The sequence below is a fragment of the Astyanax mexicanus genome, chromosome 14 (genome assembly GCF_023375975.1).
Source record: "Astyanax mexicanus isolate ESR-SI-001 chromosome 14, AstMex3_surface, whole genome shotgun sequence".
Taxonomy (NCBI): domain Eukaryota; kingdom Metazoa; phylum Chordata; class Actinopteri; order Characiformes; family Acestrorhamphidae; genus Astyanax; species Astyanax mexicanus.
Window position 1 is genome coordinate 28,574,877 of NC_064421.1, and position 26,408 is coordinate 28,601,284.

The window sequence follows — 26,408 nt, forward strand, 5'->3', positions numbered from 1 at the left end:
ACTGGTGCCAGGATGGATAGATTGGCCTCAAACCAGTCATTGGACTTCCTCAGCTTTGTGCCAAAAACCATCAGGGCCGAGCCATGGATGGTGTCCCTTAAGCCATCCCAGTACTGCTGGGCAGAGCAGCATTTGGGTAGGCAGGGGAGGGATTCCTCTAAAGCACAGAGGAAGGCTGCAGATTTGGCTGGAACAGCTGTTTTGCTGGTGTCAACACGAGTAGGTCCTTTTGGTTTGGCTCTATAGATGTTTTTCATCTGGAGTTTAACTTTGCAGCAAACAAGGGAGTGATCTGAGTCGCAGTCTGCACCGTGGAAGCTACGGGTTAGGTGGACGCATCTAAGGTCAGCGCGCCGTGTTATGATCAGGTCCAGCTGGTGCCAGTGACCAGATCGTGGATGTCTCCAGGAGACTTTATGTTGGGGTTTCAGCTGAAAGTAGGAGTTAGTAATGCAAAGACTGTAGTGTGTGCAGAGCTCAAGGAGACGCTGTCCATTTTCATTCATTTTCCCAATGCCGTGGTAGCCCAAGCAAGATGACCAGGAATCGTGGTCTGCACCAACTCTAGCATTGAAGTCACCAAGCAAATACAGCTGTTCCTCCTTGGGGATGTTTTTTATAGTTAGTTCAAGGTCATCATAGAACTTGTCCTTGATTTCTTGGGAGGAGCTGAGTGTTGGTGCATACACACTCACCAAGTGGAAAGGTCCCGTGGTTGTGTTTAGGCAGAGGGTTAGGATTCTCTCTGAACCCCCTGTAGGTGGTACTATTGCTCCAAGCAGAGTGTTCTTGACTGCAAAGCCAACTCCATGTTCTCTAGGTTCGCCAGGAGCCTTCCCTTGCCAGAAAAAGGTATAGTCTCTTTCCCGCAACGATCCTGATGAGATGAGTCTGGTTTCCTGAAGAGTCAAGATGTCTACTTGAAGTTTCATGAGTATGTTGTTGATCACTGCAGTCTTACGAGCATCATTTATCTTTGTTGGGTTGTCAGTTAGCCCGGGTGTCATGGTCCTGATATTCCAGCATCCTAATCGTAATGCTGAAGTTCTTTTTTGCTTTTTTGTTCTTTTGCTTGGTGCACGGTTTTACAGCCCACTTGTCAGGATGATCCCTTAGCTTCATGCACCCAATGAAGCAGGAAGGCTGTGGCGGGACAGCACCTAATTGGCTGGGGGCTGCCCAGCTTAAAGCGGGCGGTAGCTGTCCAATGAGATTGATCATCTCTCCCACTGTCAGAGGTAGCCCCTGGCGCCCATCTCTACGCCAATTGAGAAACGGCTTATAACCGGTAACTGCTAACCTCCCGTGTTGTGTCTTCACTGCAGAGTGAAGCTGGAGTTTCCTCTCCAGGGCACAAGAGGCCTGGGCAATGTTTATGGAAACCCTGTGTTGCCCAGGCAACAGGGATCCCCTCTCTGCCTCACTGGCATACTCCAAAGGAATGATAGGACAATACATTTGGTGTCAGTTCAGCTGCAGGAGTTGCCAGAACAGTGCTTTAAACCCTGTTCTGCCTAACGGAGTCCAAGCCGGGTTTTCTGTCAGGGTTTGCTCCCTTAGCCTTTTTCTTTTCAGAGAATACCCACAAGGCAGCATGGTACTATTTAACCCATAGGTGGGGCAATGGTTGGCGGATGTCAGGGCATGTCCACACACCGGTGGGCCTGCACATCGCGCCTCTGGGGCCCACTGCTGCTCCGAGATCCCCTACCTTTTAGCCTGAGTCCGCAAGGTCTCAGTATCCGTGTGTGGCCACGAGGAGGCACTGCAGGAGTCTTGATGGTGGAGAGGCTATATGCCAGCAGGGGGAGACTAACAAGCTGAGCAGAAGCCTGTGAATGGGCAGAAGCCTGTATCTGGCCAGAAGCCTGTAGCTGGGCAGAAGCCTGTAGCTGGTCAGAAGCCTGTGAATGGGCAGAAGCCTGTAGCTGGGCAGAAGCCTGTGAATGGGCAGAAGCCTGTAGCTGGGCAGAAGCCTGTAGCTGGGCAGAAGCCTGTGAATGGGCAGAAGCCTCTAGCTGGGCAGAAGCCTGTAAATGGACAGAAGCCTGTGAATGGGCAGAAGCCTGTAGCTGGGCAGAAGCCTGTGAATGGGCAGAAGCCTGTAGCTGGGCAGAAGCCTGTGAATGTGCAGAAGCCTGTAGCTGAGCAGAAGCCTGTGAATGGGCAGAAGCCTGTACCTGGGCAGAAGCCTGTGAATGGGCAGAAGCCTGTAGCTGTGCAGAAGCCTGTAGCTGTGCAGAAGCCTGTGAATGGGCAGAAGCCTGTAGCTGGGCAGAAACCTGTGAATGGGCAGAAGCCTGTGAATGGGCAGAAGCCTGTATCTGGCCAGAAGCCTGTGAATGGGCAGAAGCCTGTACCTGGCCAGAAGCCTGTGAATGGGCAAAAGCCTGTGAATGGGCAGAAGCCTGTGAATGGGCAGAAGCCTGTAGCTGGGCAGAAGCCTGTAGCTGGGCAGAAGCCTGTGAATGGGCAGAAGCCTGTAGCTGGGCAGAAGCCTGTGAATGGGCAGAAGCCTGTAGCTGGGCAGAAGCCTGTGAATGGGCAGAAGCCTGTAGCTGGGCAGAAGCCTGTAGGTGGGCAGAAGCCTGTGATTGGACAGAAGCCTGTACCTGGGCAGAAAACTGTAGCTGTGCAGAAGCCTGTGAATGGGCAGAAGCCTGTAGCTGGGCAGAAGCCTGTAGCTGGGCAGAAGCCTGTGAATGGGCAGAAGCCTGTACCTGGCCAGAAGCCTGTGAATGGGCAGAAGCCTGTAGCTGGGCAGAAGCCTGTGAATGGGCAGAAGCCTGTAGCTGGGCAGAAGCCTGTAGGTGGGCAGAAGCCTGTGAATGGACAGAAGCCTGTATCTGGGCAGAAAACTGTAGCTGTGCAGAAGCCTGTGAATGGGCAGAAGCCTGTAGCTGGGCAGAAGCCTGTAGCTGGGCAGAAGCCTGTGAATGGGCAGAAGCCTGTAGCTGGGCAGAAGCCTGTAGCTGGGCAGAAGCCTGTGAATGGGCAGAAGCCTGTAGCTGGGCAGAAGCCTGTAGCTGGGCAGAAGCCTGTAGCTGGGCAGAAGCCTGTGAATGGACAGAAGCCTGTACCTGGGCAGAAGCCTATGAATGGGCAGAAGCCTGTAGCTGTGCAGAAGCCTGTAGCTGGGCAGAAGCCTGTGAATGGGTAGAAGCCTGTGAATGGGCAGAAGCCTGTAGCTGGGCAGAAGCCTGTGAATGGGCAGAAGCCTCTAGCTGGGCAGAAGCCTGTAAATGGACAGAAGCCTGTGAATGGGCAGAAGCCTGTAGCTGAGCATAAGCCTGTAGCTGGGCAGAAGCCTGTGAATGGGCAGAAGCCTGTAGCTCTGCAGAAGCCTGTAGCTGGGCAAAAGCCGGTGAATGGGCAAAAGCCTGTTGCTGGGCAAAAGCCTGTAGCTGGGCAGAAGCCTGTGAATGGGCAGAAGCCTGTGAATGGTCAGAAGCCTGTAGCTGGGCAGATACCTGTGACTGGGCAGAAGCCTGTGAATGGGCAGAAGCCTGTACCTGGCCAGAAGCCTGTGAAAGGGCAGAAGCCTGTACCTGGCCAGAAGCCTGTGAATGGGCAAAAGCGTGTAGCTGGGCAGAAGCCTGTGAATGGGCAGAAGCCTGTGAATGGGCAGAAGCCTGTAGCTGGGCAGAAGCCTGTGAATGGGCAGAAGCCTGTGAATGGGCAGAAGCCTGTAGCTGGGCAGATGCCTGTAGCTGGGCAGAAGCCTGTGAATGGGCAGAAGCCTGTGAATGGGCAGAAGCCTGTAGCTGGGCAGAAGCCTGTAGCTGGGCAGAAGCCTGTGAATGGGCAGAAGCCTGTAGCTGGGCAGAAAACTGTAGCCGGGCAGAAGCCTGTGAATGGGCCGAAGCCTGTAGCTGAGCAGAAGCCTGTGAATGGGCAGAAGCCTGTACCTGGGCAGAAGCCTGTGAACGGGCAGAAGCCTGTAGCTGTGCAGAAGCCTGTAGCTGGGCAGAAGCCTGTGAATGGGCAGAAGCCTGTAGCTGGACAGAAACCTGTGAATGGGCAGAAGCCTGTGAATGGGCACAAGCCTGTACCTGGCCAGAAGCCTGTGAATGGGCAGAAGCCTGTACCTGGCCAGAAGCCTGTAAATGGGCAAAAGCCTGTAGCTGGGCAGAAGCCTGTGAATGGGCAGAAGCCTGTGAATAAGCAGAAGCCTGTAGCTGGGCAGAAGCCTGTAGCTGGTGTAGTGGTTACAATGGATACCGAACTATTTACCTGATATCAATATTAATTTTAATATTAATATTAAAGGTTAATAGGGCGCCAGTAGCGGCTAGCTACAAAATTTATATTTAACCTCAGGGTGAGTTCTTGTCGGTTTCAGAAAGTCTTTGAACCACGGGAGGAACACACTTAATTCAAGAATTGGCTAAATCAAGTAATGTTTATTTAGAATAAAAGTAATACATGGATATATGCAGAATTAGATAAGGGGCATAATTCAAACAACAATTTGAGAGTGAAATTCAAGCACGCTGATGATAACAGTCTTACAATCAAACCTTCTCATCGCATATATGAATAACTCAAAACACTTTAGACCCAAACAACAGAAATGTATAAGTAGATAAAAATAAACAAATCAATACCCAGTTTAATATACCAAAGGGGAAGTAATTATGATAACCCACTAGGAGATAAACCTAAATATGGATAACTAAACCCACTATAAGAATATTAGGAGATTAATCAAGATTATAAGTGATTATATACTGCTATAAACGAACTAACTACTAAAGAAGCAAAAACGCCCTAAACCCAAGCTATTTGAGTTAAACTAGATTACATTAGAACTATGGAACTGACAGAGATCACCACCATCTCAACCGGGAATAACTATAACTGAGAACTTAGCAAGACTCAACCTAACCAGACCAACAGAACGCCACCAGAGAATTAGAGATTTAACCAGCGCCTCACTTTGCGTTGACCGGCCTCGGGCAACCGGTGTCGTCTCTGCCGCGAAGGGAACCGTCGGTGTCGACCGCCAGGAAGGGTAGCTCGATCCAGGTGGCCAAGCGGGTTCTTCAGGTGGACTTCACGGTGCAAGCAGGGCTTCGGTTCCAACGGCAAGCGGGAGCCTCGCTCCGGACAGCTGATTGATCAAGGGTTCTCTTCGCGTCTGGGTCTGGTCGGGCGAGCGATGTATAACGCTAAGTATGAGCGGTGAACTATAGGCAGCTCCGTAGCGCTAAGGTGGTTCAATAGCTGGAAGCACCTAATTCTCTAATTCTGTTGATAATCGCTGGACTTGTGTTAGTCAGTGCGGGTGCGCTGCAAGCGCAGCTAGAGCTAGGATCTATGACTCACGAACTTAAGAATCACTAAGCTGAATCTAAGAGATAGTAAAACAAAAGAGAGAGTACAAAATTCTAACTAAAACTCTAAGTTAAAATTACTTAAAAAAAATTGAACTTAACTAAACCTAAAAAGCGCACGAACTCCGAACTGCGAACTGCGAACCACGAACTACCTACTGAATGAACTAACATCCCCCTTTATTGGAAAACACGTTCCCTTCGTGACGTATTGGCCCTAACTTGTGATAGGTTTCCTAACTGCAAGTATAATTTCTAAAAACCCAATCATCTTCCAGGTAGGTGGAGTCTTGCCTAGACGACTTCCCCCTTTTTTTCTTTATTAACTTAAACCTTAACATTCTTAAATGATCAAATTAAACCATTGCTTATTAAAATGTACTTTGACATAGAAAACCCACAATTTCCCCACATTCACCCACTGTTGCATAGCATTTTAGTGATATGAATAAACATCTCAGAACTGAAATCCTAACCAGACAATTAGATAATCATAGTTGATTTTGAGGTGTAAGAATGGAAAGAAATATAACACATGACCAGGGAATACACTAACTCACACGCACCGGACTCTTAGAAAGGAAAGAAAGAAACTCGTTATGAACTTTAAACTTATTAATTCAAGATTTAGTTATTAACCTGATTAAAGTATTGTGGAAACATGCCCTGATAGCTTTTAAGTAATTATTTTAACCAGACTGCTAGTTTGTTGCCCTCCGTGTTCTTTTTGTAGTTAATGTTCATTCACGTCTTAAGAACACATTTTGTTTTTAATGTTTTAACATTTTTCAGCCTTAAATTTCCCTTTTGAAATGGCAGACTCGCCTGTGTATTTAAAGATATAAATCTGTGGCCGTCGTAATTCACACCTCTCCCCCACTAAGGAATGCAGGTCCTATTGCTCTGGTTAACATCATTTCAGAACCCTTTAAATCGGAAATTCACTATACCTTTATACTTTTATGCTTTGCTCTTTACTAAACAGGAAAATGTATCTATATAACCAAAGCAAAAGTTAAAACTACGCTGACTAGTTGCAATAGTTCAACCAATGACAAACAAGACATAATTCTTCAGCCTGGAACCTGTAGAAGAAAATGAAGGTAAACCTCAAAATTGTTCTCTTGATTAGAAAGTGTTTCATCACATTGCTTGATACCCTGCTTCTCACAATATTAGAATTAACCAACAGTTATTTAAGTTATTGTAACAGCATATACATATGTAATTTTTCGATCATAGCCTCGTGCTCCAAGAAAAGTTCCTTTCTTCTCCTGCGGGTGGCAGTATTGTCTTGTTAAATGGTCCACGGGTCCTTGACCAGTTAAAGGGTCAAACTGCGTGTGTGTGTGTGTGAAAATTAGTTGTGACTGTTTAAGAGGTGTGCTCCGAAGATAGCGGATCAGCAGGTGACATGTTAATCCCCAAAGTTTATGGGTCTTTGTTCAGATGCTTTTAGCGAGACAGATGTTTCCAGCAAATGGTCGTAAAAGTCGTTAAAGTGTTATCATTCAAGGTTGGGGAGATCCCCCTCTGCTCTCCAGTGGAATTTCTTAAGTGGATTTAAGGGAACAGAGTGTGATTTCACAATGAGATATCAGGCTATCTGCTACATATCCCCCCCCATCGGGTGATAATCAGCAGAGATCCAGGTTATCAGTCGATGAGATGACGTAGATAGCTGTGGACAAAAGAGGTTACTGGGTATCTCAACTCTTACTGGTGGCATTTGCTGGTCAGTACACAACAGGCTGCATTACATTATCCAAACCAGAGCTAAACCACTTCCCTTACTGCAGCTACCTGCATAGGTTCATCAGTTGCGTCCTCCTGAGTTTCCACTGACACTTCTTGACCCCCCCTTCTACGTCTCACAAATCTAACCACCTTACCCGACCATGAATCCATTTGTCTCTGTAGCTTCACGGTCTTCCTACGATAAAAACACGTTATACCAAAGGTTGCTACATACCCCAGACATACCAGCGCAGCTAACAAGGTATCGGGCAATGACCAGGAGTATCTTACAGGTTGGACTGTCCATGTGGGACGCGACTCGATCTCTTTTAAGACATTATTGATGGGGGTCAAATCGATAGACTGGGGACCCTCATACTGTATCCGACCAAGGGTGTCAGGGCTGAGTTCTAAGGAGTGGGTAGTAAAGAAATCAGACACCTCAATTTCACTCTCATATTGATCAGGTACTAAGTGGTACAGGGACCATTCCCCAACATGCAGAGTAGCCCCAGGTGGTACGTCTACCCAAAATGTTTGTTCCGGAAGGGGAATACGTTCATCGATATCATGCTGGTCATAGGACAACACAGCTTCCCGTGCCGCAGTATTTACCAGCCACCGGCTCCCTACGATTTCAACCTGAGTCTCGACCTGTTGGTACCTATGAGTGACAGTGGCAGGACACTGGTCCTTAGTGAGCATGGGCTTAAGGCCACAAAGATTGCCGGCACCCTCTCGAGTGAACGGTTTACTGGGACAGAGATAGTGTATATCCTTGGACAGGGTACACATGCGCAAATTTGGGGCCAGATAAAGTCCAGGATTGCTGTCTTGGTAAGCTACCAAGGTCGGAGTCTGAATTTTGATGTGTGCTTCTTTTTGCCAAAACCCAACATTTACCACTTCCTTTAAGCGATAAATGTTTTCCGCAGCTATTATAGGTAAGTTGACCAGAAAAGCTACTTCTCTATTTTCTGGATTGACATAAAGAGGTACTGCACTTCCGAGTGTATAGGCTAAATGTGCTTGGAGATCAGTAACTTCCTCTCGGGTAGCCCGACTGAGGATTTCCTGTACCAGGGTTAAAGGCACCAGATAAGCTGGTATCTTGCCCATAGCTAGACTGTCTACTGAGGATCCCACTTCCTGTAGCATGTCATTCAAAAGCATGTTAATCACTTGGATGTGAGCCATATCTGTCTGGATTGCCCGGGTCAGGGAGGTGATCGTTTGCAGAGTTTTGTTTAAAGCTACCGTGTGGGTATTGAGGACCACAATGGTACCCTGTAAAGTTTGTCCAATTGCCTGTAGCTGTCTCTGTTGGGTGTCTATTTGGTCCTTGATGTGTGGTAGTTCTGCCTGTAGTTCCCCTACATTACGGCGGACCGTGGCTAGGCCCACGGCATTAACAGCGGATGTGCCGACGCCAAGGAGTGAGCCTACAGCGGCGGCAGCAGTTAATAAACCTGCAAGAAACCGTTTGGATCTCTTTTGAGCCCCATTCAGTTCAGACTGTGTGACCGCAAATTTTTGCAGCTGTTGTAGCATGTGGGTGGTGTCTCGTTCGGCATGGCTTACTGCCTCTCGTACCCACCAATGCCCAGCCCACCCCACTTGGCGGGACCAATCAGGGAAGTTCTTTTTACATACTTCCTCCGGGTTCAGTCGTACAAACACCCTTTGGGTATGTAACCGGCAGTTTGTGATTAGTAGTCCCGAATTATCCCTAAGAACTACTCCTGAGGTAGGTCCGGGGGAGATCACATCAGGGGCCGCGACGATCGTCCCCAGCACGAGCGTCAGGAGCAGGAGAGTCCTCATCTTCCTAACGAGACAAATATACATGATTAACCTGGGTGTACTAGTGTGAACCACCAATGAAGTAGAATCTAACAGATAAGTGGCTAACAATCAGTGATATCCTATTCCCAGGCACAAAATGATGGTTCTGTTGGCTGGCTTGATCGGCAGATGTGTAATGGTACTTGGGTTGAAATTGCAAACAACAGACTACTGTATATGGATCAAAGATCAATGTATTCCTAAATTTTAAAAATGAAGTTATTAGTTTAGTTGCCAGTTGTACAGCTAGGAGTTGCTAAACACCTAGGGGTCTAGCAGGGGTTTTGTCCACCTGATTAGACTCTAATCAAGGCATTGGCGGCCCCGACTTGTCCCATAGGGCTTTGGTGTGGCTTAATTTGGTTGCGGTGTACCCACTTGCGGGTTGGCTCCTTAGAACCTTGGCTGATCTGGATCTGGTACACCACCGGGGACAATTTGTCCGTGATTGTGTGGGGTCCAGTCCAGCGAGGCATGAGTTTGCGAGCCAGCCTACCCGTATTCGATTGGGGTTTCTCGACAGGTTGAGCGAAAATGTAGTACCACACCTTATCTCCCACCTGAAGCTCGTCATAGGACGCCTTCTGATCATAGTAGGCCTTCCGACCCTGGGCACTTCGTGCCATGTGCTGTTGGGCAAAAGCAAAAGTGGATTTTAGGTGTTTCTGCAAATCGTCTATGTACTGCTGTGTTGTGTAGGCAACTGAGGTATCTGTTCCACCTGGCTGATATAACAGATGTAGCGGAAGTGTCATCTGTCTGCCTGTCATCACCTCGAATGGAGAGACGCCGGTGGAATCGTGAGGAGTTGCCCTAATGGCCATGAGTACCAACGGCAATTTCACATCCCAGTCGCGGTGATGCGTGGCCACAAATTTCTTGAGGATGCTGACCACTGTGCGGTTAGCCCGTTCGACCTGACCAGAGGACTGGGGGTGGTAGCTCACGTGCAACTTGGCTTTTACACCGAGGACGTGCCACATTTGTTGCATGACTTCTGCCGTGAAATGAGTACCTCGATCTGAGTCAACCCTACAAGGAAGACCAAACCGGGTGAAGATATGATTAACCAGGAGACACGCTGTGGTTATAGCGGTGTCATTGGCGGCTGGAAGACACTCCACCCACTTGGTGAATGCACATGTGACTGTGAGGAAATATTTGTTCCCTCGAGCAGACTTTGTGAGCGGGCCCACCCAATCCATTTGCAGATCCGACCACGGGAAGGTTAACCCCTTTCTCTGTAAGGGAGCCCTGTGCAGAGGATTCGCCGGCAGGAACTGGCAGCACACCAAGCATCCTTTAATGTAACTAGCTACATGCTCCCGCATTCGTGGCCAAAAGGCCACCTGTTTGAGTGTCCTATAAGTTTCCTTGATCCCTTTGTGACCTGCTGATGGAGAGTCATGGGCATGCCCCAACATTACCCCCCTGTGGCACGGAGTTACCACGAACGCAGGAGAAGTGTGGGTCTCAGTGACATGAACAAGCAAGCCCTTGACCACCTTCAAGAATGCGCGGTTGTCCAAGAGTTGTTTAAGCGGAATTGATGCCTCCAGCATTTGGCTGGTTATGGGATTGTTGGTGGGATCAAGCAAGAAAGCCTTAATAGATTTGATGTCGGGGTCTGCGTCTTGTAGCGTGATCAAATCAGCATCTGTGATTTCTGGATCAATGGAGACCGCAGCGCAGGGTGGGATTTCTGTTGTTGAGGTTTGTTTAGCTTGTGCTCTAGTCACGGCTAAAACAGTGGGGTTGGGTTGGGTTGGGTATTTCAACGGGTCAAAGACCCATGAAACTCCTTCCAAGGCACCTCTTTTGGCCAGTGAATCAGCTTGATCATTGTATGTCTTGTCTGTCCCTGGGACACGTGAGTGTCCCCTCACCTTTTTCCAGTAGACAAGCATGTCATGCCGAACTACCAGGTAGTCCGCGGCTGTGAACAGCTCTGTGTGTTTGACTGCTTTCCTGCCAGATGTGAGAAAACCTTTGGTTTTCCAGATTGGCAAGTGACATGTGAAACTTAGACGTGCGTAGTTGGAATCTGTACAGATTACCAGGGTTTTTACCCCCTTGTCGATAGCAAGTTGAATTGTGATGAGTATGGCAGCGATTTCGGCATACTGAGAAGTTTGTGATCCTAGTTTGAACTGTTGTGGTTCGCAAGGATTGTCATCAAGCCAGACGATTCCTGCACCAGCTTTGAGGCCTTCTTGGTCATGTCGGAAAGAGCATCCATCTACGTAGACCGTGGGAATGTTTTCACACTCCTTGGGGTCAAAGTAACGATGGTTTGTGGGTTTTTGGGAGGCGAGATTGGGAATGGGCACTGATGTGGCCGGTATGTCAGTTTCGCACCGCTGACATGCCGCCAGATCAGTGCCTAGAGGTAATCTCGAGTTTTGCGCATAGCGCACCTCAACCTCAAAACTTTGTAGGGCCATTAACCAGGAGGCGACTCGTGCGTTGGTGACCACACCTTCTCGAATGCGCTGACTGTTGAGAAAGACCACTGGCTGGTGGTTTGTTTCTACAATGATCTTTTGTCCCCCAAGGTAGTTGGAGAAGTGTTTCACTGCCCAGACCGTGGCCAGAAGTGCTTTCTCACAGTCAGAGTATTTGAGTTCCGGAGCCATCAAAGCTTTGCTTGCATAAGCCACCACTCTCTTGTCTCGATCGTGTACCTGGTATAGACCAGCACTCACACAGTGCTCTGAAAACCCAACTTGAAGGTAGAATTCTCTGCTGTGGTCCGGATAGGTTAAACAGGGTGCCGATGCCAGTTTGTCTTTGAGGGTTTGCATGGCTTGTGCCTGGGCCTCACCCCAAATGAAAGGTACATCCTGCTTTAACAGCTGGTACAGTGGCTTGGCCAGTTCCGCAAAGTTTTCAATGAACTGGCGGGAGTAGTTGCATACCCCCAAGAAGCTGCGAAGGGCGTGGATGGTTTTTGGTTCCGCGATATCCACGATGCCTTGGGCACGACATGGTTGCGGAAGAACACCATCTGGACCAACCAAAAGGCCCACATAGTTGACCTTAGTTTTGCACCACTGACATTTGGCTAGGGATATTTTCGCACCTGCTTTTGTGAGCTGATCTAGCACATGATCAATCTCTTCCAAGTGAGCATCGAGAGAATTGTTCCGGATAAGAACATCGTCAACATAAATCAAGGTTCCTCGTTCTCTTGCATCAGGACAAGCTTTGTTGAGAAAGATGTTGAATTCAGCTGGTGAATTGGAATATCCGAATGGGCAGCGGGTGAATGTAAATTGACGGCCGGCGAATGTGAATGCCAGTTTGTGTTGGTCTTCCACATGGACCGGAATGGTCCAGAACCCCGATGCCACATCTAAGGTTGAAAAATATTTGGCATCTCTGACCCTAGGGAGTTCTTGCTCCAATTGGGTCATGGGCCATCTAGAAAGAGGGACCTGGTCATTTAGGCGGCGATAGTCAATAGTCAGACGCCATTTGCCATTGGGCTTCAACACCGGCCAAAGTGGCGCAGAGTAGGTGCTGTTGCATGGTCGGATTATTCCTTTGTCTAAGAGATCATCTATGATCTCTTGCACCGGCCCGTATGATGCAAGTGGAATCTTGTATTGGCGAACGTAAGCAGGAGCAGCGTCGGGATGCGTCGGAATACGAATCATATGGATGTGGGTCAATCCACAATCCATAGAATCTTGAGAGAAAGACGCGCGATACTTAGTCAGCACTGTTCTGAGCTTTACACGCTCTTCGTCTGATTGCAATGCATCCGCATCTAACAGCATTTGCTGTAGTTGCTTCTCAAACTCTGTTTGAGTTGAAGGAAAACTGTCGGCCTCCTCCTTCTGCTTCACCAGGACTGTGTTAGTGCCAGGTGATGGGACAGAATCGAGACTAAGGACAGTGACTGTATCCAAGACCATTTGGTCCCTGTGGGTCAGATCAATGCGGTACAACGCATCTTCATTGGTCTCCAAGACAGGAAAAATAGCAATTGCCCCAGACGGTCGGGTGTATAATGTCTTGGACTCTTGCTTTGGGAGCAACTGCTGAGGAATCGGACCGATGACTGGAAGCCGCAGTTCAAAGTCATGAAATTTGGTGCTAACCAGCCAACCCAGTTCTGTGAGTTGGGGAATCACTATGTCCTGGGTTGTACAATTTTGAACGAACAAGTAGACTGACCTAGCACGTAACTCCACAAGAGGTGTGGCTTCCACGGTCAGACCAAGATCAAAGAATCGATGTGAGGGTTGGAACAGTGCATGGGGGTGACATAGTTGTTGTCCAGGTAGGATGTTCAGGTAGAGGCCGATATTTTTGGTATTTGCCGGTAGGGTGATGGCTTGGTTGTTTGCCACCTGACAAACTTCAGGTATGGTCTGACCCGAGTGCAGATACTCTGGCTCAGGGGAAGAGCCATCTGCCTGAGTGTTTGTGAGGGACCAAAGGATGTTATTGATGGTGTCTACCTGAACATCCAACCTGACCAACACGTCACCGCCCACATAGATGGAGTGAGGTAAGTCTGGGACCACAAGGAAAAGCTGGGTGAACTCTTTCTTGTTCCAACGGACAGTCAAAGAACAAGTGCCGACTGCCGGCAAGGTGGGTTGAGGAACGGGCCCAAGCGGAAAAGCTCCCTGGGATTGAATGAAATGAAAGCTAGCATGGGTTGCCGATAATGAGTTTACTAAGTCTTGTCTGACTGCGGATTTGTCCGACCACAGGGCGATGACCACGTCATCCACCTGGAAGTCGTCCAATGTGACCCCCTTCTCCACTCTGGGACAATATTCCCCAAGATTTTCAGATGGGACCATGGTACACAAGAAGGTGTCACGTTGTTCCAAGACTGAGCTTGGAGGCCAAGAAGGATTTGTACACTGTGAAACGGCGGCTGTAGGCCCTTCCTCAATCTCCATAGGAACCACGGGGTCGATCAGTTCCTTGCATGGTTGGAAATGTCCACAAAGACGGTAGCACTGGATCTCCTCCTCACGAGAGGGAAGAACAGGAAGGGGTTGCCGAACCTGCGCCCAGATCTTAAGACCTTGGAAGTCGATAAGGGGCTCGAACCGATTAAGAAGATCTTTTCCTGCGAGGAATGGGATGGACTCCAAGGGAGACACATGAATTGGATGAACAACAGTCACGGGCCCAATCGTAAGTTGAATTAGGGCCATCGAATGTATGGTGATGCCCGTGTGTGAGTAGGGCTGGATATTGAGAGAACAGTTACTCAGCTGTATCTCCCTATTCCGTCGCCGAGCGGATGCCCGCACTCGGTTAAAAAGGGACATGGACATCAGTGTGATGTCTGATGCCGTGTCAAGAAGAGCATCTTGCACAAATTCATCCTCCAAAGTAGTAGCAAGATAGAATTTTCTGGCCACCCCCCTTTCGCTCAGATGGCCCAAGAACTGTCGGAAAGGAAGCTCCCCCCGAATTAGAAATGGGTCTTCTTCCTTGAGAGAGTGGTCAGTGTCTAGTTCCACAACTAGGACTGCACTAGGTGCAGTGTCTTGGGCATGCTCCCAAGTAGCTCGTTTGGGGTCTTTTTCATGGGGAGCAGTGCTCGACTGCTCCTGGATGTTGCGCCCTTGGTTGAGGTTACCCCTTTTCTCCTTGCGCATTTGGTTAACCCATTGCAGGATTAACTCAAGATCCCCTGCCTCCAGGCCGTTAAGGGTTTTGTCAAGTGATGATTTAGGGCTTTTTGCAGTCTGGTTTGGTCCAGAGTGCCTGTTATTCCCATGATGGTGTGGCCTGCCACCACGTTGATGGTGGGAGGCTCGACCTCGATGGGGTCTGCCCTGGCCGCGATTCACCTTATAAGTAGGTGAGCGGCGTCGCTGTGGATCGACCTGCTGACTTTGGGCTGGTTCTTGTCTATAGGGTTTGGACCCGTGAGTCTTATCTGTTCCCTGGAAGCTGTGCTTCCCCTCTAGTTCCATACAAGGGTTACTGGCTACTGCAAGGACCTCGGAGTCGGTTTTTTTACCCAAACTTTGCTGAACTTTTGCAAAGCCTCTAAGAGCTAGATCTCTTAGCTGCCGACTAGTCAGGGTGCGGGGACAAGCCGAGACACCTAAATGGTGGCTGGTTGAAGGATGGAGGTTCTGGACAAACAGGACCTTGAAATTTTCGTCCTCCTCCATCTCTGGTTCATTCTTGAAGCCAAAGTAAGCGCGCCTGAGGCGATAGTAGTACTGTTCGGGACCCTCCTGCCTGTTCTGCCTCACCGTGAATGCAGCGGAGAGGCCTAACTGGGTTGAGAAGCTAGAGAATTCTGCCTCCAATGCTTGGCAGAGAGCCCTATAGTCCCCCCTTACGTGTGGTGGTTGGCGTTCAATGAAACTGCTAACGTCGCGGCTGGATGTTATTTTAATGAGATAGATTCTGTCGTCTATGGTGGCCAGAGGGAAGCGCCGTAGATAGTAATCAATGTCATTTAGATAAAGGTGGATATCATTAGGGCAGCCAGGCTTAGGTTCAAACCGGCTGATATTGCGGGCAACTTTATCCAAATCTCTATCTGAGGGTGTAATGGGCCTGGCCATATCTGCATTTGTTTGGGGTCGTCGGGTGTGTTCAGATTCGTCCCAGCCAAACAGGGTCCGGTTCACCTTTTTGGGGCCAGCCGGTTCCGGTTTGACTCTGATGGGTGATCGAGGAGCTTCAGCTCCTCCCTGGTAACCCATGGAAGTTACGGGCGTAGGAGTATGTACCTCCGTCTTAAAGAGATGTGGGGTCGCTGGTCTACCCTTTGTTGGGCTTACCTTTGGCCCCCGGGAATATGTCTCATCCCGTTCTAATTTGAACTCTGCCAACTGCGTTTCTGCATCCCTTTTTTCTATACGAGCTAATCTTAAAGCACTCATAGCCTGTGTTAGTTCAGCCTCGAGTTCGGTCTGCTGCTCCTGGGCTTCCTCCAGCTTACCTCGTGACTGGATGGCAAGCTTTGTGGCTGTTGCGGCCTCTTCCTGCAGTGACTTTACTTTATGTTCAAGGGCTTCTTGTTGGGATTGTATCTCTGAACCAGTATTATGCCATTGCGCCAATTCGTCCCTGAGTTTTTGGTTAGTTTGCTGGAGAGCTGTACAGTGGTTAGTAGCATGTTGCTCTCTCTCTTGTGAGAGTTGGAGTTGTCTCCAGAGTATGAGGGCCATTTTGTACACGGTGTCTATTTGTTCTTTTATTTTTAGGGATTTAGTTAGGTGGTCGTCCACACAGCTAGTCATCAAACTCTGAAGGTGGGCATCATCTGCCTGTTGCACGCCTTCAGCATAGTCTGGAATGCGGCAGCTTACTAAATCAAGAAGAGTGGCTTCTACTTGGTCCACCGACTCAGCCTCGCTGAGGAGCGGGGACCCTGCCTCTCTTGGAGAACTCATTTTGACTTGACGAGGGTCAAGCGATGCGAGCTGTATTGGAAGCCAGTCCCGGATGGGTGACTTAGCACTGCTGCTGAGATTGGAGAGATTGATGCTAGGGTAACAAACTTTGATGCGTAGTCCCTAGTGAATCTAATAAGCCAAAAGTGTAGTTTTTTTTTTTTTTTTTTTTTTTTGGATAATTATTATTTTAATTTTATTTGGGTGACCTTGGATAGGTATAAGTTTTAATAGTTTTGCATAAAAATTGTCAAATACCTATTAGTAATTAATTAATTTGTTAACTAGGTGGTAACTGGCAAGGTTTGAATGACTGTGGATGTATTAAAGATAGCACTGCTGTCACCAACACCACAGTCAAATCCTGTCAAAAACCAGCATAGAGCGGATGTATGTATGTCTATAAGGCTTTGATTTATTTAGAAATTCAACGAAGTGACTCAGACAGAGTCTAAGCTACCTTCAGTATTAGCGAGCAGATTTTTATTATTATTTATTTATTTATTTATTTATTTTTTAATTTTTTTTTTTATATATATTTTTTATTTATTATTATTTTTTATATGGCTAAATAGGATAAGGATTATATGCCTGTATTTAGAATAACAAGAAGAAGTGGATAATATGTTTGACAAAACAAAATAATGAATGGCTACTATGGATTACCTAAATAACAGGTATTTATAGCAACCAATGATTATAACTTGACTGTTTAAAAATACTGGATATTATGGTTAGCTCAAATGAATATATTTAATGTAAGCAATGTGAGTAGAACAGCTGACAAGCAAGTTAGCTTTGAGAGTTGACACTATGTTTGAAGTAGGATGGCTACATAGAACAAAATATTGAATTATTACAATTGAGTTATCTAAATGTATCTATTTGAAGTGAATTCTAATTTGAATATATACTTACTAGTAATTAAGAATGGAAATGGCACTTACTAGTATTAATAATAACTAGGACGATACAACATTTAAAATATAACAGTAACCAAGCAAAGAAAGCAGGGGAAGAGGGTATCTCGATTAAGGTATGCCAAAACTCATATGAAGCCAACACCAACCACACGTAAACACAGTTTACTACAAGAATTTCCCAAAATAGCGTATAAATGAACTGCAACCCCCTTTAACCTGAGTATTCACCCAAACGACCAGAAGAGGGCAGTGTAGATATAGCTTTACCCCTAGAGGCACGAAAAGGTAAGACAGCCTTGAGGCAAGATGTAGCTGATACAGTTGACCACGAGATGGCGACTAGAGGCCACTGGTGGGGAAGGCTCCGCCTACCGGTGACACAACTGAGTCCCGCCCCCTTGAGTGGGAGGACAAACCTCAGCTCCTGAGAGCTCAGTTGCTTTCAAGCTTTGTGGGGAACACAACGGTCTTGCTGACCTTAACACAGAGACACAGAGAGGAACACAGCACGCAGGGATTTACTTCACACAGTCTGAGTCAAGCGAGGCTTCCGCTGAGGGCGTGATCCTCGCCCGTCGCGTTTTCGCGACTGTAAACCTCTCTACCACCTAAAAGGATAGCGTTACGCCGCGGTTTGCAAAGCCGCGGGGCACACGAGAGGGTCCCAGTACGACCGGGGTGCGGAAATCCGCGCACACGGGCCGTTTAAACTGGGAAGCGGGTTTACTGCACTGGAAATCCGCAGCTACAGCAACCTCGCTGAGGCCTTTACAAATAGCGCTGATATAATTCACGTGATAATAGTTGTCGGCTGCCTGTTTAGATACCCCGGGTAAATGTAAAGCACCAATAACAGTGATAATGAAAGTAGACGTACAGCGGCGTCTACAATACACACACGCACTCACACAGATCAGCTCTTTGGCGGTAATATGAGGCGTTTCACAAGTGATTACCAATGCTCTTTAAACACATACACACAAAGGAGTTGGATATATATATATAGATGTATATAGATGTGCGCGCACACAGACAGAGGAGTGACCCGGTTAGCTTTCGCCAGCCCGCTGGCGTTTTACTAACGCGGAGCGTAAGGTAGATATTTAATAAACACAACACACCAATACGTTTTCTTAACTCCGTGCTTTCTCCCGTAGATCAGAGATGTGACGTTGGCCCCGCGTCGGCCGCGCCAAATATGTAGTGGTTACAATGGATACCGAACTATTTACCTGATATCAATATTAATTTTAATATTAATATTAAAGGTTAATAGGGCGCCAGTAGCGGCTAGCTACAAAATTTATATTTAACCTCAGGGTGAGTTCTTGTCGGTTTCAGAAAGTCTTTGAACCACGGGAGGAACACACTTAATTCAAGAATTGGCTAAATCAAGTAATGTTTATTTAGAATAAAAGTAATACATGGATATATGCAGAATTAGATAAGGGGCATAATTCAAACAACAATTTGAGAGTGAAATTCAAGCACGCTGATGATAACAGTCTTACAATCAAACCTTTTCATCGCATATATGAATAACTCAAAACACTTTAGACCCAAACAACAGAAATGTATAAGTAGATAAAAATAAACAAATCAATACCCAGTTTAATATACCAAAGGGGAAGTAATTATGATAACCCACTAGGAGATAAACCTAAATATGGATAACTAAACCCACTATAAGAATATTAGGAGATTAAACAAGATTATAAGTGATTATATACTGCTATAAACGAACTAACTACTAAAGAAGCAAAAACGCCCTAAACCCAAGCTATTTGAGTTAAACTAGATTACATTAGAACTATGGAACTGACAGAGATCACCACCATCTCAACCGGGAATAACTATAACTGAGAACTTAGCAAGACTCAACCTAACCAGACCAACAGAACGCCACCAGAGAATTAGAGATTTAACCAGCGCCTCACTTTGCGTTGACCGGCCTCGGGCAACCGGTGTCGTCTCTGCCGCGAAGGGAACCGTCGGTGTCGACCGCCAGGAAGGGTAGCTCGATCCAGGTGGCCAAGCGGGTTCTTCAGGTGGACTTCACGGTGCAAGCAGGGCTTCGGTTCCAACGGCAAGCGGGAGCCTCGCTCCGGACAGCTGATTGATCAAGGGTTCTCTTCGCGTCTGGGTCTGGTCGGGCGAGCGATGTATAACGCTAAGTATGAGCGGTGAACTATAGGCAGCTCCGTAGCGCTAAGGTGGTTCAATAGCTGGAAGCACCTAATTCTCTAATTCTGTTGATAATCGCTGGACTTGTGTTAGTCAGTGCGGGTGCGCTGCAAGCGCAGCTAGAGCTAGGATCTATGACTCACGAACTTAAGAATCACTAAGCTGAATCTAAGAGATAGTAAAACAAAAGAGAGAGTACAAAATTCTAACTAAAACTCTAAGTTAAAATTACTTAAAAAAAATTGAACTTAACTAAACCTAAAAAGCGCACGAACTCCGAACTGCGAACCACGAACTACCTACTGAATGAACTAACATCCCCCTTTATTGGAAAACACGTTCCCTTCGTGACGTATTGGCCCTAACTTGTGATAGGTTTCCTAACTGCAAGTATAATTTCTAAAAACCCAATCATCTTCCAGGTAGGTGGAGTCTTGCCTAGACGACTTCCCCCTTTTTTTCTTTATTAACTTAAACCTTAACATTCTTAAATGATCAAATTAAACCATTGCTTATTAAAATGTACTTTGACATAGAAAACCCACAATTTCCCCACATTCACCCACTGTTGCATAGCATTTTAGTGATATGAATAAACATCTCAGAACTGAAATCCTAACCAGACAATTAGATAATCATAGTTGATTTTGAGGTGTAAGAATGGAAAGAAATATAACACATGACCAGGGAATACACTAACTCACACGCACCGGACTCTTAGAAAGGAAAGAAAGAAACTCGTTATGAACTTTAAACTTATTAATTCAAGATTTAGTTATTAACCTGATTAAAGTATTGTGGAAACATGCCCTGATAGCTTTTAAGTAATTATTTTAACCAGACTGCTAGTTTGTTGCCCTCCGTGTTCTTTTTGTAGTTAATGTTCATTCACGTCTTAAGAACACATTTTGTTTTTAATGTTTTAACATTTTTCAGCCTTAAATTTCCCTTTTGAAATGGCAGACTCGCCTGTGTATTTAAAGATATAAATCTGTGGCCGTCGTAATTCACACCTCTCCCCCACTAAGGAATGCAGGTCCTATTGCTCTGGTTAACATCATTTCAGAACCCTTTAAATCGGAAATTCACTATACCTTTATACTTTTATGCTTTGCTCTTTACTAAACAGGAAAATGTATCTATATAACCAAAGCAAAAGTTAAAACTACGCTGACTAGTTGCAATAGTTCAACCAATGACAAACAAGACATAATTCTTCAGCCTGGAACCTGTAGAAGAAAATGAAGGTAAACCTCAAAATTGTTCTCTTGATTAGAAAGTGTTTCATCACATTGCTTGATACCCTGCTTCTCACAATATTAGAATTAACCAACAGTTATTTAAGTTATTGTAACAGCATATACATATGTAATTTTTCGATCATAGCCTCGTGCTCCAAGAAAAGTTCCTTTCTTCTCCTGCGGGTGGCAGTATTGTCTTGTTAAATGGTCCACGGGTCCTTGACCAGTTAAAGGGTCAAACTGCGTGTGTGTGTGTGTGAAAATTAGTTGTGACTGTTTAAGAGGTGTGCTCCGAAGATAGCGGATCAGCAGGTGACATGTTAATCCCCAAAGTTTATGGGTCTTTGTTCAGATGCTTTTAGCGAGACAGATGTTTCCAGCAAATGGTCGTAAAAGTCGTTAAAGTGTTATCATTCAAGGTTGCGGAGATCCCCCTCTGCTCTCCAGTGGAATTTCTTAAGTGGATTTAAGGGAACAGAGTGTGATTTCACAATGAGATATCAGGCTATCTGCTACACTGGGCAGAAGCCTGTAGCTGGGCAGAAGCCTGTGAATGGTCAGAAGCCTGTAGCTGGGCAGAAGCCTGTAGCTGGGCAGAAGCCTGTGAATGGACAGAAGCCTGTACCTGGGCAGAAAACTGTAGCTGGGCAGAAGCCTGTGAATGGGCAGAAGCCTGTAGCTGGGCAGAAGCCTGTGAATGGGCAGAAGCCTCTAGCTGGGCAGAAGCCTGTAAATGGACAGAAGCCTGTGAATGGGCAGAAGCCTGTAGCTGGGCAGAAGCTTGTAGCTGGTCAGAAGCCTGTAAATGGACAGAAGCCTGTAAATGGACAGAAGCCTGTAGCTGGGCAGAAGCCTGTAGCTGGGCAGAAGCCTGTGAATTGGCAGAAGCCTGTAGCTGGGCAGAAGCCTGTAGCTGGGCAGAAGCCGGTGAATGGGCAAAAGCCTGTTGCTGGGCAAAAGCCTGTAGCTGGGCAGAAGCCTGTGAATGGGCAGAAGCCTGTGAATGGTCAGAAGCCTGTAGCTGGGCAGAAACCTGTGAATGGGCAGAAGCTTGTAGCTGGTCAGAAGCCTGTAAATGGACAGAAGCCTGTAAATGGACAGAAGCCTGTAGCTGGGCAGAAGCCTGTAGCTGGGCAGAAGCCTGTGAATTGGCAGAAGCCTGTAGCTGGGCAGAAGCTTGTAGCTGGGCAGAAGCCGGTGAATGGGCAAAAGCCTGTTGCTGGGCAAAAGCCTGTAGCTGGGCAGAAGCCTGTGAATGGGCAGAAGCCTGTGAATGGTCAGAAGCCTGTAGCTGGGCAGAAACCTGTGAATGGGCAAAAGCCTGTACCTGGCCAGGAGCCTGTGAATGGGCAGAAGCCTGTACCTGGCCAGAAGCCTGTGAATGGGCAAAAGCCTGTAGCTGGGCAGAAGCCTGTGAATGGGCAGAAGCCTGTAGGTGGGCAGAAGCCTGTGAATGGACAGAAGCCTGTACCTGGGCAGAAAACTGTAGCTGGACAGAAGCCTGTGAATGGGCAGAAGCCTGTAGCTGGGCAGAAGCCTGTAGCTGGGCAGAAGCCTGTGAATGGGCAGAAGCCTGTAGCTGGGCAGAAGCCTGTAGCTGGACAGAAGCCTGTGAATGGGCAGAAGCCTGTACATGGGCAGAAGCCTGTGAATGGGCAGAAGCCTGTAGCTGTGCAGAAGCCTGTAGCTGGGCAGAAGCCTGTGAATGGGCAGAAGCCTGTGAATGGGCAGAAGCCTGTAGCTGGGCAGATGCCTGTGAATGGGCAGAAGCCTGTAGCTGGGCAGAAGCCTGTAGGTGGGCAAAAGCCTGTGAATGGACAGAAGCCTGTACCTGGGCAGAAAACTGTAGCTGGGCAGAAGCCTGTGAATGGGCAGAAGCCTGTAGCTGGGCAGAAGCCTGTAGCTGGGCAGAAGCCTGTGAATGGGCAGAAGCCTGTAGCTGGGCAGAAGCCTGTAGCTGGGCAGAAGCCTGTGAATGGACAGAAGCCTGTACCTGGGCAGAAGCCTGTGAATGGGCAGAAGCCTGTAGCAATGCAGAAGCCTGTAGCTGGTCAGAAGCCTGTGAATGGGCAGAAGCCTGTGAATGGGCAGAAGCCTGTACCTGGGCAGAAGCCTGTGAATGGGCAGAAGCCTGTAGCTGGGCAGAAGCCTGTAGCTGGGCAGAAGCCTGTGAATGGGCAGAAGCCTCTAGCTGGGCAGAAGCCTGTAAATGGACAGAAGCCTGTGAATGGGCAGAAGCCTGTAGCTGGGCAGAAGCCTGTAGCTGGGCAGAGGCCTGTGAATGGGCAGAAGCCTGTAGCTGGGCAGAAACCTGTAGCTGGACAGAAGCCTGTAGCTGGGCAGAAGCCTGTGAATGGGCAGAAGCCTGTAGCTGGGCAGAAGCCTGTAGCTGGGCAGAAGCCTGTGAATGGGCAGAAGCCTGTAGCTGGGCAGAAAACTGTAGCTGGGCAGAAGCCTGTGAATGGGCAGAAGCCTGTAGCTGGGCAGAAGCCTGTAGCTGGGCAGAAGCCTGTGAATGGGCAGAAGCCTGTAGCTGGACAGAAGCCTGTAGCTGGGCAGAAGCCTGTGAATGGGCAGAAGCCTCTAGCTGGGCAGAAGCCTGTAAATGGACAGAAGCCTGTGAATGGGCAGAAGCCTGTAGCTGGGCAGAAGCCTGTGAATGGGCAGAAGCCTGTGAATGGGCAGAAGCCTGTAGCTGTGCAGAAGCCTGTAGCTGGACAGAAGCCTGTGAATGGGCAGAAGCCTGTGAATGGGCAGAAGCCTGTAGCTGGGCAGAAGCCTGTGAATGGGCAGAAGCCTGTAGCTGGGCAGAAGCCTGTAGCTGGGCAGAAGCCTGTGAATGGGCAGAAGCCTCTAGCTGGGCAGAAGCCTGTGAATGGGCAGAAGCCTGTGAATGGGCAGAAGCCTGTAGCTGGGCAGAAGCCTGTAGCTGGGCAGAAGCCTGTAAATGGACAGAAGCCTGTGAATGGGCAGAAGCCTGTACCTGGGCAGAAAACTGTAGCTGGGCAGAAGCCTGTGAATGGGCAGAAGCCTGTAGCTGGGCAGAAGCCTGTAGCTGGGCAGAAGCCTGTGAATGGGCAGAAGCCTGTAGCTGGGCAGAAGCCTGTAGCTGGGCAGAAGCCTGTGAATGGACAGAAGCCTGTACCTGGGCAGAAGCCTGTGAATGGGCAGAAGCCTGAAGCTGTGCAGAAGCCTGTAGCTGGGCAGAAGCCTGTGAATGGGCAGAAGCCTGTGAATGGGCAGAAAACTGTAGCTGGGCAGAAGCCTGTGAATGGGCAGAAGCCTGTAGCTGAGCAGAAGCCTGTGAATGGGCAGAAGCCTGTGAATGGACAAAAGCCTGTACCAGGGCAGAAAACTGTAGCTGGGCAGAAGCCTGTGAATGGGCAGAAGCCTGTAGCTGGGCAGAAGCCTGTAGCTGGGCAGAAGCCTGTGAATGGGCAGAAGCCTGTAGCTGGGCAGAAGCCTGTAGCTGGGCAGAAGCCTGTGAATGGGCAGAAGCCTGTACCTGGGCAGAAGCCTGTAAACGGGCAGAAGCCTGTAGCTGTGCAGAAGCCTGTAGCTGGGCAGAAGCCTGTGAATGGGCAGAAGCCTGTGAATGGGCAGAAGCCTGTAGCTGGGCAGAAGCCTGTAGTTGGGCAGAAGCTTGTAGCTGGTCAGAAGCCTGTAAATGGACAGAAGCCTGTAAATGGACAGAAGCCTGTAGCTGGGCAGAAGCCTGTAGCTGGGCAGAAGCCTGTGAATTGGCAGAAGCCTGTAGCTGGGCAGAGGCCTGTAGCTTGGCAGAAGCCTGTGAATGGGCAGAAGCCTGTGAATGGGCAGAAGCCTGTAGCTGGGCAGAAGCCTGTGAATGGGCAGAAGCCTGTAGCTGGGCAGAAAACTGTAGCTGGGCAGAAGCCTGTGAATGGGCAGAAGCCTGTAGCTGGGCAGAAGCCTGTGAATGGGCAGAAGCCTGTAGCTGGGCAGAAGCCTGTAGCTCGGCAGAAGCCTGTAGCTGGGCAGAAGCCTGTAGCTGGGCAGAAGCCTGTGAATGGGCAGAAGCCTCTAGCTGGGCAGAAGCCTGTAAATGGACAGAAGCCTGTGAATGGGCAGAAGCCTGTAGCTGGGCAGAAGCCTGTAGCTGGGCAGAAGCCTGTGAATGGGCAGAATCCTGTAGCTGGGCAGAAGCCTGTAGCTGGGCAGAAGCCGGTGAATGGGCAAAAGCCTGTGAATGGGCAGAAGCCTGTAGCTGGGCAGAAGCCTGTGAATGGTCAGAAGCCTGTGAATGGTCAGAAGCCTGTAGCTGGGCAGATACCTGTGACTGGGCAGAAGCCTGTGAATGGGCAGAAGCCTGTACCTGGCCAGAAGCCTGTGAATGGGCAGAAGCCTGTACTTGGCCAGAAGCCTGTGAATGGGCAGAAGCCTGTGAATGGGCAGAAGCCTGTAGCTGGGCAGAAGCCTGTAGCTGGGCAGAAGCCTGTGAATGGGCAGAAGCCTGTTGCTGGGCAGAAGCCTGTAGCTGGGCAGAAGCCTGTGAATGGGCAGAAGCCTGTAGCTGGGCAGAAGCCTGTAGCTGGGCAGAAGCCTGTGAATGGACAGAAGCCTTTACTTCGGCAGAAAACTGTAGCTGGGCAGAAGCCTGTGAATGGGCAGAAGCCTGTAGCTGGGCAGAAGCCTGTAGCTGGGCAGAAGCCTGTGAATGGGCAGAAGCCTGTAGCTGGGTAGAAGCCTGTAGCTGGGCAGAAGCCTGTGAATGGACAGAAGCCTGTACCTGGGCAGAAGCCTGTGAATGGGCAGAAGCCTGTAGCTGGGCAGAAGCCTGTGAATGGGCAGAAGCCTGTAGCTGGGCAGAAGCCTGTAGCTGGGCAGAAGCCTGTGAATGGGCAGAAGCCTGTAGCTGGGCAGAAGCCTGTGAATGAGCAGAAGCCTGTGAATGGGCAGAAGCCTGTAGCTGGGCAGAAGCCTGTGAATGGGCAGAAGCCTGTAGCTGGGCAGAAGCCTGTAGCTGGGCAGAAGCCTGTGAATTGGGCAGAAGCCTGTACCTGGGCAGAAGCCTGTAAACGGGCAGAAGCCTGTAGCTGTGCAGAAGCCTGTAGCTGGGCAGAAGCCTGTGAATGGGCAGAAGCCTGTGAATGGGCAGAAGCCTGTAGCTGGGCAGAAGCCTGTAGTTGGGCAGAAGCTTGTAGCTGGTCAGAAGCCTGTAAATGGACAGAAGCCTGTAAATGGACAGAAGCCTGTAGCTGGGCAGAAGCCTGTAGCTGGGCAGAAGCCTGTGAATTGGCAGAAGCCTGTAGCTGGGCAGAGGCCTGTAGCTGGGCAGAAGCCTGTGAATGGGCAGAAGCCTGTAGCTGGGCAGATGCCTGTGAATGGGCAGAAGCCTGTAGCTGGGCAGAAGCCTGTAGCTGGGCAGAAGCCTGTGAATGGACAGAAGCCTTTACTTGGGCAGAAAACTGTAGCTGGGCAGAAGCCTGTGAATGGGCAGAAGCCTGTAGCTGGGCAGAAGCCTGTAGCTGGGCAGAAGCCTGTGAATGGGCAGAAGCCTGTAGCTGGGCAGAAGCCTGTAGCTGGGCAGAAGCCTGTGAATGGACAGAAGCCTGTACCTGGGCAGAAGCCTGTGAATGGGCAGAAGCCTGTAGCTGGGCAGAAGCCTGTAGCTGGGCAGAAGCCTGTGAATGGACAGAAGCCTGTACCTGGGCAGAAAACTGTAGCTGGGCAGAAGCCTGTGAATGGGCAGAAGCCTGTAGCTGGGCAGAAGCCTGTGAATGGGCAGAA

The 26,408-nt window shown here is 48.7% G+C and overlaps 1 protein-coding gene across 1 annotated transcript; it reads right to left on the reverse strand.

Annotated features, from left to right (window-relative positions):
• Positions 1-6,590: 6,590 nt before the first annotated feature.
• Positions 6,591-20,383, reverse strand: LOC125781104 (uncharacterized). The gene is made up of 2 exons (XM_049464171.1): positions 19,173-20,383; positions 6,591-8,901 (listed from the first exon to the last, which is right to left on the reverse strand). Exon 2 carries the CDS (start codon positions 8,895-8,897, stop codon positions 7,113-7,115), a length of 1,785 nt encoding a protein of 594 aa, XP_049320128.1. The 5' UTR covers positions 8,898-8,901; positions 19,173-20,383; the 3' UTR covers positions 6,591-7,112.
• Between the last annotated feature and the right edge of the window lie 6,025 nt (positions 20,384-26,408).

Excerpts from the sequence above, each read along its gene's own strand:
- LOC125781104 (XM_049464171.1), bottom strand. The coding sequence starts at position 8,897 with ATGAGGACTCTCCTGCTCCTGACGCTCGTGCTGGGGACGATCGTCGCG.